This window comes from Chanodichthys erythropterus, chromosome 2 (assembly GCF_024489055.1).
Source record: "Chanodichthys erythropterus isolate Z2021 chromosome 2, ASM2448905v1, whole genome shotgun sequence".
Taxonomy (NCBI): domain Eukaryota; kingdom Metazoa; phylum Chordata; class Actinopteri; order Cypriniformes; family Xenocyprididae; genus Chanodichthys; species Chanodichthys erythropterus.
This window is the reverse complement of record NC_090222.1, coordinates 35,672,501-35,689,369: the sequence shown is the minus strand read 5'-3', so window position 1 is coordinate 35,689,369 and position 16,869 is coordinate 35,672,501. Positions and strand designations below refer to the sequence as shown.

The 16,869-nt window shown below is 34.7% G+C and overlaps 1 protein-coding gene and 1 long non-coding RNA gene across 3 annotated transcripts in view; one reads left to right on the top strand and one right to left on the bottom strand.

Annotated features, from left to right (window-relative positions):
- The window catches only part of thsd7ab (thrombospondin, type I, domain containing 7Ab), a 146,627-nt gene that overhangs the window by 18,240 nt on the left and 111,518 nt on the right, over positions 1 to 16,869 (bottom strand). Inside the window, exons 13-18 of the mRNA XM_067410961.1 lie at positions 11,008 to 11,202; positions 10,450 to 10,578; positions 10,315 to 10,410; positions 3,690 to 3,874; positions 381 to 514; positions 137 to 290 (exon numbers count right to left, since the gene is read on the bottom strand). Coding sequence (XP_067267062.1) covers positions 137 to 290; positions 381 to 514; positions 3,690 to 3,874; positions 10,315 to 10,410; positions 10,450 to 10,578; positions 11,008 to 11,202 — 893 coding nt within the window. The remainder of the gene's footprint in view (positions 1 to 136; positions 291 to 380; positions 515 to 3,689; positions 3,875 to 10,314; positions 10,411 to 10,449; positions 10,579 to 11,007; positions 11,203 to 16,869) is intronic.
- Positions 11,706 to 14,393, top strand: LOC137037180 (uncharacterized). 2 transcript variants are annotated; one of them, XR_010897261.1, is made up of 5 exons: positions 11,706 to 11,866; positions 12,498 to 12,606; positions 12,805 to 12,856; positions 12,963 to 13,000; positions 13,867 to 14,393. It is a non-coding gene; the product is annotated as an uncharacterized lncRNA (long non-coding RNA). The 2 variants fall into 2 exon arrangements; XR_010897260.1 differs by having other exon boundaries at positions 12,498 to 12,655.

Genomic DNA, 16,869 nt, shown 5'->3' with positions numbered 1-16,869 from the left:
GCACTTTGAATTGCATTAATTTGTTTAGAAAAGTGCTATATAAATACAATTTGCTTGCTTGCTTGCTTGACTACAGCAATCAAATCAGTGCCTATATGCAACCCTCAGGGTTAAATGGATTAGCGATAATCCTGACCAGGTCACACGGGGTCCAGGGACTCCAGTCGGAAAGCACACAGTCCTCCGGGCAAGGCAGTCGGCTCTCCCTCGTGCCCTGTGGCATATCCTCTGGATCACACAGATAGTCTTCCACTGCGTCAGTGGGACCATCCACTGTGTTCAACATACACCTGCAGGACCATCAAAGAAGAGCACAGTATGATGTCAGGGTATTGTGAATGGAGTAATAGTACAATAATTATGAGGAAAAGGCATCTCACCTGACTCTTCTTGTCTGCACGCCCTCGCCACAGTTCTCCTTCAGATCCACGTTACTTACTTTCCACACGCTCCAGGGTTCAGCTACCCAAATATATTGACTGCAATCACTGACGCATGGCACCACCTCATAGACCTGAAACATGAGCCCACCAACCACTCGTGACAGCATCAATACTACTAAACTAATCATACACATCCAACTATTCTAACTAAGGTAGATAACACCAGGGATTTTTCACAAAAAGGATTACAAAATCTGATCAGAGTGAAAAAGAAATGATCAGTGCAAGGTCAAACTAAATATAATCTGAGCCATTTTATTTTCTATTCAATATAAATGCATAGAAATTAATATGAATAATTGTAGATTTCGCAAAAATTTGGGACATGTCTAAAAGCAGTTTAAAGCCCTGATTTCTATGATTTAATTAAATTAAAAAAATACACATTAAAGAAAAAAAAAATTAAATAAACAAAAATAAATACATTTAAATTAATTTAAATAATAAATAAAAATCAGAATATTAATTCAACAGATTGTAATATATAATAGGGATGCACCAATATGAAAATTTCAGCCGATACCGATAACCGATAAATAAAACCGGAAGCTGATAACCAATATATTGGTTGGTATCGGCTGATACCGATATGATGGGCGATATATCATGCATTCCAAATAAGTAACAATTTATAAGTAAAATAATTAAAATAAATAAATACACATTAAAGAAATCAACATTAAATACATAAAATAAATTAATTTAAATAAAGAAATACACAAATAATCCACCAAAATATAAATTCATCAGATTATGTCAAAATAATAATATTGATTTGAGTGTGTCAGTTATATCTCTAAGGCGGGACATCTGTAATGTTTTAAAAATAGCAATATGACACCAAAGTGAACCCTTTTCAAAGAAAAACACAACAATATAAAATCCATCAGAGAATTTTAAATCAACTCTGGAATGTGAAATCTAAAAAAAGAAATTCCAATTAAGAGAAGAAAGTGTTTTTACCTGTGCCTGGGGCCGAGCAGCATTATTGGAGAGTTAGAGAAAAATGTCATTAGAACATCTGCGTCTAGAGACCAAAGTACCATAAAACACCATAAGAATGGCCCTTATTAATCATTCTTTTTAAGAAACAGCATTGCTTAAACACAACATGAAATACAGTTTGCAAGACCATAAATATCTATTATGAAAATAAATAGGTTCAATTTCGATTTCACATTGACAAAGTATACATAGAAGACTGCGTCATTTCTTGATCCTGTCTTGTTTAAATTTGCCAAAATGTAAAATGACATGACCTCTAACAACCCTGATAATATTTTAATTAATAAAAGGAGAGAGTATTTAATCTCAATAAATTAAATTCCAATTAATCCAAGAACATATATTTGTCAGGAGCAGAGATGCAGTGATGTGGTGTGATTTATTTCTAGCAAATCTCAGCAAAGAAAATAGAGATGATAAGCAAGAATTTATGAATAATTTGAGATTCACTAGTCAACCTAATTTTGGATCTTAAGCATTTGATTTTCAGTGTATAACTGAGCCAAAAATTCTAGAAGTTAAGGGGAACTTTTGAACTATGCTCCAAAGCATAATGAACTGCCTATGGCAGTATTTTAAGATATCATGTGTGCTCCTACGCCTTAAGGAATGACTAATCAGCATAAGATACCTTCTTTTGGACAAATTGTAAGGTAGAACTTCATGTGTCCTTTTACAATGCCATAATGCATTGCACTCTCTATCAAGCAACATCCATCCAAAATGGGAGATAAGGCAAGATAAATTATTTTAAGTATGCTTATAATTTATTTAACATAAAAAGTAGCAATAAAATAGTTTAATCTGAATAAAAATGCACTACTGAACATAACATTTGCATGTGTAGAGTATTGCTTTATGTTAGCCGCATATTGGAGCAATTGGAGCAGTGTTGGGGGTAACGCATTGCAAGTAATGCGAGTTATATGTAATCAGATTAATTTTTTCGGTAACACTTTATTTTAATGTGTCCTTGTAACATGTTACATGTATTTACTATAGTAATAACCATAAATAGGCGTAATTACATGCAACTAACCCTAAACCAAACCCTAATCCTATCCTAATCCCTAATAGGAACACATTAAAATAAAATTTAACCCTGTTTTCAAGTAACCTGTAAAGCAGTGGTTCCCAAACTTTTTAGTGTGGAGTACCCCCTGAAGGGATTACTATCCTTCCGCGTACCCCCTCTCTTCCACTTCGACTGCAGTCACACCTTTACCATTAAGGGACAATATTTGCCCCCTAAATTGATTTTCCAGTGCATTTATTTTACCTTTCTGAATAACTTTATAAAATAAATACTGTTTTAAATAAAAAAAATTCAATAGAGAAATATGCAATGATGGTAAAACTAAGTAAAACTTTTAAAATATTAAACTAAAACCACCAGTAGGTGGCAGCAGGTCGCTGCTTTTATGAGTGAGTCATCGAGTCATTCATTCATTCACGAAGCAAGTGGCTGTGAATGAATCATTGAATCACTGACTCTTACGATACGTTCAAAGCCGCAGAATTGTTCGCGAAACACAGACGTGTGTTGTAGTAGTTCTGCTGTGGTTTTCGTTAGAAATATTATTTCATTGCAAAATAGTTTCAATACTGACAGTACTGTGTTTAAAATGTATGTTTTGTTTTTTGACCTGTTGTATAATAATGTCACGTTTGCAGTCATGTGGATATTTGAGAACAATTGCGTTCTTGCTGATTAAATGTGCTGGATTTACAACATTTTGGCAGTTAGAAATACATGCTCGATTTTAATATTATTTTAAGGTAGAATTAAATTAACTACTCAGCATTTTGTTCCCCAGTTTGGGAACCACTGCAGTAAAGTAACACATTACTTCTAAATTTACAACAAAACATCTGATTTACTTTTTCAAAGAAGCAACAAGTTTTGATGTTTTCACATTTATTGACTGATACCTCACCATCTCAAAAAAGTTTTTTTTTTTTTTTTTTGTTATAAAAAAAAACAAACAAACAATCCCAGCCCAGGTAAAAAGTAACACATTACTTTCCATAAAAAGTAACACATTTAGTTACTTTTTTAGAGAGTAACGCAATATTGTAAGGCTTTACTTTTAAAATTAACTTTCCCTGACACTAATTGCGAGATTGTAATGCGTAACTTTAATTGTACTACTGTACAATTGTAATTGCCTACTGTAAAACAACGTGCTTTAACATCTAATATACTTATAGTCCTTTCCTCCACGCAAATGCTAGGGTGACGTTTACCTGGTTAAGGTGGTCCAGTTTTGGGCAGGGTCTTCCTCCATTGTAAGGCTTTTCTCTGAGCCATTTTGAGCGAACTTTGACCCCACTGCCACAGGATTTGCTGCAGCGCGACCAGTTGGACCATTCACTGAGTTTACAATCAGAAGGGCAAGGGACGATGCAGGCCTCCTCGATATACCCTGAAAAAAAGAGCATGCATGCTCAAAATTTACAGTATATCAAAATCTGCACATAAAAACAAATTACATGTGATTCAGAAGGTCTCTTCCAGTTTTCTTTCCCAACTAATGATGACTATAAATAAGCATCCAGCAAGCATGTAAAACAAACTACCATCAGATGCTGGTTTAAACTGGATTTTCCTGCAGGGTAATAACAAATCTAACAGTCTTACTGATTAAACAGGCTATTTTGAAGTGGTTTAAATCTTGATTAAAAATGAAAAGCAAGCTTGTACCTTGCAGAGAAAATCATGAGGTGCATAAAAAGTGTAAAAGCAATTGGTATAAATAGGCATGTTTTGAGATGCAGTACTTTTGTGGAGAGTTGGCTGCAGGGTCAGGGAATGTGATATGCTTTAACAGCTAATGCTGAATTTTATTACTGCTGTTTACTCAAGCCGTGTGTACTGCCTACTCTTTTGGCTCGAGAGGATCAGCCTTTTCCAAGTACATACTGCTGGCCCAACACACACACATTATGTTGTCCCTGAACACCATATCCTTCACAGCAGCCTTTCAAGAGCAGCCAACACTTGGCTAAGAACAAGTCAAATGCAGAAATTGCCTCTTCCAAAATACTGTGGTAAATAATACATTAAAAAATGGATGGTTCTGGTGCTGGAAGCTGATTGGTCAGCGCTCCAGGCATTCACAAACACATGATTAAAACAGCTATGATGTCAAACATATGTTCACCACATCACTGCACAACACCCACTGAGATTATTAACCTCAGCTCACATGACATGTACTGAATCTTTAAGCGGAGGGTTTTTAATTAATACACTTCTAATGCTGCAATGAACATTTGTTTCCTTAATATTTAAATTATAAATCAAGTCATGCTGTATATCTTGCTGTATTGTGAACACAGTCATGGATGAAGGTTTTGCAAGCAGCGTATTGCCTTCATATGCATGCACATACAGTATACAATGTTGTTTTTTATTGTTTTTTCAGCAAATAGGACATTTTGTCACTTGCAACCTATGACATTTTGCTCCTCAGGTGTTGATAGTGGTGTGCTAACACTGAAAATCCTTAACACTGTTTGTTTTGATACGAAAATGAAAGAAAAACTTGGACAGGGGTCAAGCTGACGGTTTTCAACCTTATATTTGTTTCCTAAAGCAACTGACTGGCCAGTTTTATTTGTTTTATTCCTTGCCAAAACCAATTATTACAAGCATTTGGCACTTGGTGAGTGTTAATTTTGGACTCAGCATGAAATTGTGTGCAACTACGGTGCTAATGACGGAATCAGTAGAATGCGTCAGAACAATTTAATGAGGACACTCAATGTTATAAATGAATCTCACAAAATATTCATCCTGAAATCAAATGAAAATAATTAAATAAATAAATATAAACTATTTTGTCTAGAAAACGCATTATATACTAGACAATTAATATAATACAATTATAATAAAAAATATTATAAAATTACATAAAGTATATAAAACCTATTTGTTTTTCGTTTTGGAACAAGCCTTTGTGAAATTGTCAAGAATATCTAAAAATAAAGTATATTTTCATTTTTTTATTTGAATAAAATTGTTCAAAAATAGTAACAAAACATATTTAATATTAAATATTTAGGTCACACTTTAGTTCAGGGTCCAACTCCAGTTCTCACTATTAAAGCTGCAGTCCGCAAGTTTTGACTCTTTGGCGCCATCTCTGTTCGCCATTACAGTTATTTGCGGAATTATCATCTTTACGTGGGTTGTGCTTTGGCACGGCTCCTCAGCGTGGATGAATAATATATATAATATATATTATTATATAATATTAATAGAATAACATGTATTTAATGAAGAGTAATTAAAAAGGTTCACTCAAATTCTTGAGACCGAAATTTATCTGAATATTAAAAAAAAAGAACAATGTCACCTCTCTACCCAACATTCAAAACTTGGCACATCTTGTGCTGCTAAAAAGCAATTCGAACACAAGCCATGAAACATGCACCTAGAGGAGCTTCTTATTGAAAAATCAAAGCAATTAATCAGAGAGGTCTAGAGTGAGTTTCACAGTCTCTTCTCCCTCGTGGTCGCCTGCCCGAAAGATTAACCAGGATCTGACACGGCCGTGACGGGCAGGAGGAGAGTCGGTTCCCGAGGGGGGGGGATACTGCAGCGACCCGAAATACCCTGTGCAGTCACAATGCATCTGTATAAAACAGCTCTCCCATCTCCTCTGCCCTTCAGTGTTAAAACATGTCGGTCCTTTTACACTGTTAACACAGAGTAAACGCCCTCTAGGAGGAGAAAAACAAGCCCCTATTGGCCATGCACTGACCACTCGACCCAACATGCAATGCTTTCTGTCCCTACAGCCAGTTCAGAGGTGGCAGGACGCCACTGGCGATTCACCAAACATGGCAGCCCTCGTGTTATTCTTTTGTGCCCGTAGTGACCCCATTCCTTCAACACAATCCACATCCTGTCCAAGTCCTGACCCTGGGCAACATTAAATGGCAACACACACAAACTAAAGGGAGTCATCAAAGAAAAACAAGTAAGTTTCACAGTTTCTTACTCTGAAACTATTTCGAATGTTCTACATGACGTGTTACTCTAAGCATAAAAACACACAGCACAAACACAAAGTAGTCCATTTTTAATTGGATTTCATTGTCTTTATCAGTATTTGTGTGGTATTTCATGGATTACATCACTATATTTAGAATCAACATTCAATTGTATCATCCACATATTGGATTTTTTTCACTCAGGCTGTCGCAATGCACTATGGGATTGTGTTTTACATGTAGGTTATATGTGGTGCTGCCTTTGGCGATACCTTAAAATGCAGCCTACATAGCAGCTCACTGGATTTTGGAACAAAGCTTTTGACAGAGAGAGTAATGAGATTGAGAAAAAAAGATAATGAAAGATGATGAGGGATTTGCTGATGACATCACCACTCTGAGGAGCTTTAAGAGATGCCACATGGAGAGCCAAGAAGCCCATGAAATGGTGAAATGTCATCTGATTCCATGTGAATGTCCCTGAGAGCATTTTCAGGCAAATAATTTGACTTGAATCAGTTGTGGAGTTCAATTCTCAAGCCTTTGAACTCCTGGGAAATAAAGCAGAGGAAGTAACTGAATAATACAACATTTGAGCTTTTTGCCAAGATTATTTTAAGCTCATGGCAACTCTTACTTTATTATCATTTGACAACTCTCATTGCAGATTTAAACATGGGCTGCTGATCAACCTGTTTCACATCAAATCATCATTATTATCAGTATTTATTATTGATGTTTGCCCAGTCAAGCATCATTATTTAATTAGCTTATATAGCAGCATAAGGTGCAACAGATTTTCTTTACTAGATGATTTCTGTTTATAATAGTTATTATTAGAGTTAAAATTAAACCTTGTAACTGAATAATAATTCATTTCCTACTAAAGTTATGAGTTAACTCGCAAGTGGTTTTATGTGGTCATATATATATATATATATATGTATATATATATATATATATATATATATATATATATATATATATATATATATATATATATATATATACACACTGCAAAAAAAAAAAAAAAAAAAAAAAAAAATGCTGGTTTAAGTAAGTTACCCAGTTGCCTTAAAATTTTGAGTTCATTGAAATTAAAAATTTGAGTTAATACAATGAAGGCAATTGGTTTAATCAACAGAAACTCAAAAAATTGTTATCTGAACCTTATTAATTATTTAAGTTGATTTGACAAAAGAAAAAAATGTTGTGATAACAAATCATGAAAATATTTTTTTACAGTATATATAGATATATTATATATTATAATATATATATATATATATATATATATATATATATATATATATATATATATATATATATATATATATATATATATATATATATATATATATATATATATATATATATATATATATATATATATATTATATATTATAATATATATATATTATATTATACATATAAATATTATTTATATTACAGTGTTTATTTATGACCTTGATGCCATGAAAATCATTTGTGCATTTTATTTTATTTTTTATTTTTTTAAATGGATTCAGTCCTGAATAAGAGCCTGTTCTCAATTCCCCCAAAATCCCAAGTGGGCCGTGTGCTGTAAAAGCGAGAGAATCTGTCTGTGGTTAATGTCAGCTCTGATTATGCCCAGTCCCGCCGACAACATGCGGTCTTTAATGAGGGCCGAGATTTATACCTGGAGATCAGCAGGGTGAAATAGCCACACGGGCAAAGGGCAAAGTCAACCGAGCAGAGCCTGGCGCTCTTACCAGGCTGCTCGTCATCCAAATAACAAGATTAAGTGAGCAATGCACCAAAAGCTTCACTAACAGAGAGAGGAAAGGTCACTAGAGAGAGGAAGGTGTAGAAAATGACGAATGAACAGGGATTAAACAACACATGATCAAATGAAGGTGTGATTCAGATGCCTCTAAATGTCGCATAAAATATCTGCCCTGTTCCTGTCTAAGTGGGCTGATATTAACCCTTGAGGGACGGATTGGGCGGTACCGCCCAAAATGGCATACTTTTACAAATGTGTAGTTATCTCAAAAACTATTAATGCTAGAGAGATGCTTCCTCAGATTCCACTGAAAACAGCGGTATCCAGTTTGTATATTAAACGCGCTTCCGTTATTGCGCAATACCACTGCGTAAACAGGCCAATGAAAACGATTATGTTAGGCAGATTCAACACATAACAACCAATGTAAAAAATGCCGCTGGGAGGAATATTTTTCTAACCCAAGCAGAGGAAGGTTACCATGATGTATTCTAGCCATTCAGAGGACTCTGTAGCTCTGCTGTAGCCTTGTAAAAGCTCGCTGGCCTATAGTAAAAGACCGGCAGCCGGGAGTAATCAATAAGCGATCGGAGAATCAGCATCAGGTGGAGAAAGCAGAAAGCGATCGGAGTGTTACAGAGAGCGATCTGAGTATTAGCGAGCACAAAGAGATAAATTCGAGAGTGATATAGCATTATTACAGATTTGTTGGCAAGCAGTAAAAGATTTACGGCAGAACAAGCTCTGGAACAATTACTGGAAAGTGACGAGGAGAAATCTGGAGCAGACAGCTTTTACACCGATGGAGAAGCCTCGCTTTGCTCACTTGCATGCCTAGGACTGTTTGTAAAAAAAAGTTAATTATTTAATTGTTCTTTACACATTTGATTAAACAATAACACATTTCTGTCAAGCAAAGAGTTTGAAAAATATATATTTTTTTGTTCTATATTCTGTGATGTGTGATTTTCAGTAATAAATGACAAAAATCTAATTTTCGTTTTTGAAATTCTCTAGTTTACTGTACATTTTCTTTCACTCATACTTCCTTTCTAAACACATTACATGCATGCTTATGGTAGCTTAGGGTCTTCTGAATCCATAGATACCAAACACAGGGTGTTCCATCTCCTTTACATATGATTTATAAGCCCAAATATAAAAATAGAGAAAACAGACCAAAAAGGGCTTAGTCCCAAAAATAAAAAAACGCCTAGGACTGTTTGTAAATAAAGTTAATTATTTAACTGTTCTTTACACATTTGATTGAACATTAACCCATTTTTGTCAAGCAAAGGGTTTGAAAAATATATTTTTGGGTCAAAAACTTTTCACTATTGTTGTGTGAGGTAGGATTTTCAGTAATAAATGAGAAAAATCTCATTTTCGTTTTTGAAATTCTCTAGTTTATTGTACAATTTTTCACTCATACTTCCTTTATAAACATATTGCATGCATGCTTATTGTAGCTTAGGGTCTTCTGAATCCATTGATACCAAATACATGGTGGTCCATCATCATTACATATGGTTTATAAGCCGAAATGTAAAAATAGAGAAAACGGACCAAAAAGGGCTTAGTCCCCTAAGGGTTAACCAAAATAAGATGCAATTTGGACTTGACTTAAAAACAAACTGAGGATAAGTAGATGATCAAATTTTCAGTATAAAGCAAATCATCTGTGGTACTGTAAGTATGACATGATTGGACTCACCAAATTTAGACAAATAATATAATTCATTACATGTCAATGCATGATTTTATATGTTTTTGGTATAAATACCTTTTTTTTATCCACAGTAATCATGCTATAAATTAGAATAAACGTTTAATTTTTCAAAGGCATTTTTGAAGACAAGTTGCTTTTTAAAAATCCATCTGGCTCAAAAATCTGAGGTGGGAACATGCCCAGTCTGCAAGGACATGCAACTTAAGTGTCAATTCTTCACAGGATGGGAGTTTATACCATGGCTTGGCTAATGAACAAATTAGTTAAGTGCAGTCCAGGAAGTTTACTTAGTAATGTTAGCTAACTTTAATGACGTTCTAATGATTGACGTCAACTCTATGGTGAGAGTTACATGATGAACTTCTTACCATGACTGTTACAGCGTGAAGTCTCCACGAGCCTGTTGTCCTGGTCGTAGCAAACCATGGCCTGGAACCGGTAACCCTGGCCGCATTCCTTAATGTCTCCCTGGACCTTCATGCCCACAGCGCTTTCCACACGACCCTCGGGCAAGATGCAGTCAGACCAGTTGCCCACCGGCTGGGCGTTGTATTTGTCGCAGGGGCAGTACTGGGTCTCGCTCAGTGGGTACATCTGGCTGTTCTTACACTTATCCTTCTTCTTGCTTTTTCCTGTAATCAGAGGAAGTAAGTGTTGATTGCAGCACTAATTAAGCTCACTAATGAATAAGTCATGAGCACTGAGGTCACCTCTAAACCTCCTGCCAGACTCGCCGTGTCTTGCAGCTGCATGAACGGCTGGACTAATACTTACAAAAAGTACAATGGTATTGTTGTTGTTGTATTGTCCAGAAATACATAAAAAAAAATTGACCACGACAATGTGGTGTATATCAAAGTATATACATCATAGTATAATATATTTAATCCCATAAGCCCTCGAATCTTGTGCTAAAAGTCATGTAGCATTTACATTTCCTCTGGTTCAGTGCTTTGCATATGGAAACAAATGGTACAGTAATACCTCAATCCTCCCAGGGATCGAACCAGCAACCTCCTGAGTTCAAACCACAGTGTTAATGATGCATATGTCCTAATTACCCACGAGAGCTCTCCTCCGTGTACGGACCCCTACGCAGTCCGAGCTGCAAGGAGAGAACTTGGACCAGTTGGAGAGCTGGCAGTCGTCTCGGCACGGTAACTGGCAGGGCTGGCTCATAACAGGCATGCTGCTGGCAAACTTCAGACACTGCACAACATCAGCCACTGTACCATCCAGCTGCCTACATGAGATAGCTGCAGATCACACACAGAAACACAGCGGTGAGACTCCTGCTGATTACAGAGAGGATGTGGCACAGCACCAGACACTGAGAGAAAAGGTGCAGGTGAACAGAAGATGGCTATTTATAGAACAGACAAGCAAGAGAGAGAAAGGGAGAAAGAGTTGTGCTGTTCACTTTGATCAGAAACCAGTTTAAATTATGCATTATATTTCTGTAGTTTTTATGTAATTCAATTATTTTTCCCCAGTTAATTATTATTAAGATTTAAATACAAAAAAAACAACAAACAAACATCTAACAAAAAAACAGAGATTTTGGAGGGCTTTTCTGTTTAATTTAGGGCTGTCAAAATAACACGTTAATTTCGATTAATTAATCTGAGATAAAATAACGCGTTAAAAAAATAACGCAGATTAATCCATCCGTATTGACCTTTGAACCTGGAGCCATTCTAGCCACCATTCGACTGTAAAATGGAGGGAGACGACTGCTGCGCTGACGGACCAATAATAACCAACTGCAGAACCGCAGAACCATACGTCATGACAGTCTGAGGACGACAGCGCCAGACTAACAGCCTGAGGGCGGAAGTGGGCGGAGTAATAGTCTCACGTTGGATGTGGGCGGAGTTGACGACAAACAAGCAAACAATCATGGCGGAAGAAGCGAACACGGTAAAAAGTTTCTTTGTGTTGTGCTTTTAATCGATCACGTTTATGTGTTGTGTATTTATTCGATCGTTAACACTTAACATGACTCAGATATTTTGTAAATGGGCTTCAAAGTCACTTTATCACGTCTTTTGATATTTTACAAATCGTCTCACGTTGCTTGCGCCCAGGTGAATAAATACTATAGTCATTTATAGTAAATACTATAGTGTTTTTGAACCATACTATAGTACTATAAATACTTGAATTAATTTATTGTGGTAATTCTATAGTTGCTGTGATAATATGGCAGCTATAATAATATAAACAAATTACTTTACCCAATATTGTACTAAGTTTTCTACAATTTTAGGTATATTATACTACAATATACACTACAGTTTACTGTAGTAAAAACTAAAGTATACTATTTATACTAGTTTATCAGTTCACTATAGTTAATATTATAGTATTATGTAGCATTCATTAGTGTTGTAAATATAGTATGGTTCAAAAACACTATAGTATTTACTATAGTATTTTTTCACCTGGGTGTTTACATATTCATGGTTTGTTATTTTACTTGTTGTTGGTACTGTATTTTATTTAATTGGTTACATTTTACTATACTGATCAGTGTTTTTGTGGATTTTAGAGGCATATTAGTATCGGGAGATGCTCCGCTTTACTTCATTTACAGCGATGCAAAACGTGCTGCAACAACTTCCACTGCCCAGTGCTCTTAAACCGACCAGACGGCACAGGTTGAATGCACAGCTTCAAATTCACTTAAAAAAACTGTCGTTCATGGAGGTATGAACGTTTCTTTTGTATTCTGAATTTAAAATGTTGTTTTTGCAATGAAGTAAGTAGTAATTTTGACTTTAGAAGAATGAAACTTGTTTCTTTTATGCAATTTTTATGGTTATATATCTAAGTTTTTCTTTGATTTTGCAATGCAGTAAATTGACAAGCAGAATCACCCCAGAACAAGAGAAGCTGATCAAAAACAAGGTTAGTTTTATAAGACTTTCATAAACACATAAGCTACTTATACAGATGGTGTGTTATATCTGTCACATCTTTTCAGGAATAACTTAATAATATTCTATTGTTTTAGAAACAGTTGACCGGCTGTGTGGGATCTTCATGTTAATGGTAAGCAAAAAAAAAGGAAAAGTTAAAAGTTTTTAAAAATGTATGAACTTCTCTTTTCATTAGAATGAAAAACATATATGAGGGCTTTTCATACTTTAAATAGTTAACCCTGGGTGATTGTTAACCCCAGGTAAACAGAATCCTGGGTTATCTTGATTCACGTTTCACACTGATCATCATTTACCTGAGGTTAACAATTAATCCTGAGTATTCATATGCACTGTACATTACTAAACCCTGGTTAACATCCTTATTTGCAGTGTCAGTGTCACTGATTGGATGAACAAAGCACACAATATGTTTTCATAAATGCTTAGGCATTGCACATCCTCATTACATATAGTCAACTTCCTCATTACATATAGATCAAGTTTATCCTGAATGAACATTTCAGACTATAAAAGAATTAAACAGTATTTTCTGCTCTGCAATTGTTGCATTTTCTGTCAGCATTTGTTTTTTTTTTTTTTCTTTCCAATGCTGAATTTTCTATTTATATACAATGCACAGTGTTTCTGTGACTGTCAAAAGCATGTAAATATACAAGCAATATGTGGAGCGTTACTTTACCCACGGTTAAAAGTGGTGTTTAGGACGACGATAACCCGGGGTTAAATGTAGCGTGAAAAGCCATGTGAATTGCTTGCCTTTTAAAAAAAAAAAAAAATAAAAAATTATACTGAACATAAATCATACTCTGTCACCAATGAAATTAATCAGTTAAGTCTTCAATATATAAACATGAGAAAAACAGAATGTCAAAACTTTATTATACATGCTGTGCTGCATCCTGACTACAACACAAAGTGTTGTTAAATACACTTTTAACATCTCATCCCATTTGTTTATACCCTTCTCTCATGAAGGAACCACGGATCACAGAAGACTTCTGCGCTGCACAACAATCAAAGGTCTTTACGGGTTTAGTGGAAGAGCTGTGCTTTCTGATATTGAAAGAAAAAGACCAGGAACAAGAACTTTCACAGGCTGAAACAGATGATGACAGACAACTGGCCAAAGAGCCTTTAGTGTTTTGCTTTCAAATTAAGGATGATATGGACATTTTACAAAAAAAGTTTATTTTTTTAGATTTAATTTGTCATCATGTACCTGCTGTTCAATCTACACTCAATTTAGTTTGATTTTGTATTTTTTTAGAGCAAAGCACAGCTAGTGGCTATATAATGCTTTTGCTCTTACATTTTAGTACATTTTATTAAAATTAAATAAATATCTTTTGTTTTTGGGTTTGATGGATCTGAATGTGTTTAATTCATGCATTCTAGTGTACAACCGTGTAATGCGTATTATATATTATGAAAAACAATGATTCATTCTGAAATGCTTTTTATTTTATTTTATGACAAATTAATAAATGTTTATCGATTTTAGTGTTTAAGCTTTGTTGTGTTCAATTTATATTCAGTTAATCATTTAAGACATAAAACAAATTTATGAACTTTTAAAATATTAAAAGGTTACAAGGGGATTTTAATACACACATAGGCTATATATATATATCTTAACGTGATTGTGTATATGATTAAGCTATTAACACAATGTGAATCTATATAATTTCAGTTAGATCGTTTTAATACAATATTTCACATTAACATGGTTTTAAACTTTAAAATGCTCCAAATGGAGCGATGCCTACGGAGATAAATTGGCTCCGCCCACTTCCGCCCTCAGGCTGTTAGTCTGGCACTGTCGTCCTCAGACTGTCATGACGTATGGTTCTGTGGTTCTGCAGTTAGTCCTATCTCTGACGGACAGAACGTTTAGAGCTCCTCCCTCGTGCGCGCGAGCTCTCTCTGTCTTCAAAGCACCATCTCTGCACTTTCTCTACCTCACACATAATAATCTAAATCAACTGACACAATGCTGAAAGTTCTTAAGACCGAATCCATGTTTCACGAGGCACATTCGGAGAATGTTTTTCCTGAATAACCGCTGGGTGTGAATAGCGCTCAAAAGAACGTCACCTCATCTCCTCTGACAGGCGCCCTGCACGTGCACCTGACATAAACCACACTTTCAGTAAACAAAAAGAAAATCCTATCCAGTGGTGAAGTGTTTTCTGTGTTGACAAATCTTTTGCGATGTCCAAATAACAGTCGCGATTCGCACGCAATAAGTCAACATCCGCTAATATCCAATTCGCCACCTAATGACTCATTTGAACGGATGAATCATGACAACAACTGATCTGTCCACACGGTCTATAATGAATCATTTACTCGAACAACTCTGAAATGAGAACATAAGTGTGCTTACCCCATTTAGCAGGAGTGGTTAGTAAAATTAGCCTTAAAAATCCACAATATTTTCAGGTTATTTAAATGTGTACTAAATTAGGCCTACCTATAAAATCAGTTAGTTTAGACTGGAGTGAGGTGAAACCAGAACAAAGCAAGTTGTTGTTAGCTAGGTGCATTCAATTTAATGTTATATTATATTATTAGTTAATATAACTTCTAAATGCTACTTTTTAATACTTTTCAGGTTTAGCAAAAAAGCATCTTCTCTTACAAAGCTATAAATTCTTTTTTGCAAAGAGGGCAAGAAAGAATTACAGTGAGAGTGACGGGTACTTTATTGTCAGTATCGGGCTCGCAGATCACGTGGGTAGGGCACTTTTTACTGTTTGTGTGGATGACCATGTCTGTCACCACCGAAAACAATTTTTTACCCAGGAAAAACCCTGCATTGATTCATTTGAATTGAAATATTTTGTACTTTCACAGCAAAAATTATGTATGCGATTAATTTAGATTAATTAATCACAGAGTATGTAATTAATTCGATTAAATTTTTTTATCGATTGACAGCCCTAGTTTAATTATACTTATTAAGACATTGTGTATAGGAGTATCTGAAATATTATATTCATACATTTATATTTATGTAGAATTTAAAATATATAATACATGCATATAATATATAATTAGTGTAGGGGGTTTTGAGTAATTATACTTACTAATTCCCAATAGGACAATATATAAAATATTATATAGTGGAACATAACTAAAAAACAATTATATTCACTATAGAAATTGCCATGACTTTTTCCCTAGGTATAAAAATAAAAACAAATTTCCCCTCATGTATTCATCTGCAAACCTGATAATTATTTTTTTTTTTAAATAAAAAGTAAATTAAACACATTATAGACAATGTAAGCATGTTAAATATTATGTAAGTAAAAAAAAACAAAAAAACTATCCAGGTTTAAATGGTTCAAGCACTAAAATTATCAGCTTTAAAAGAAGGATTTTTTTTTAAATCATACATTATATTAAAATATTTTTAAAATAAATATAATTACTTAAAAATATAATACACTGCAATCCAATAATGATATGGTCCATATTCATATCATATAATATATGCACCACAATTAAGACTGAAACCGTAAAGTTAATCTATTAATAAACCACTGTATTAGCTCACTAATGAGTCCAAAATGAGCAGTTACTACAGCTATTGTCATCCCGGCGAGGCTGTGTAATCTATTAAGACACACAGTCACGTTGGAAGTGACGTGAGGATGAGTAAACAGGAACCATTAGGTCAGACTTTGGGGCACTACCGAGTTCAATAGAGTGATGACGGCAACACAAAGACGCCCTTCCGTACTGTCAACAGCAATCAGATCAAGAGTTTGAAGGATTGCTTCTGCTCCTTACATGCACTGAAGGGCAAATGTGAAGCCTAGTGTGATGGAAGCCTTTGTCAGACCAATATCTACACCAGTATAATATATAATAAAGTCTTCCACTGCCTTATGAGTGATAGGAATGTCTAAAAGGCATGAAAAGAACTTAAAACAACTTAATACAATGATTATAAAAACACTTTGCTGACTT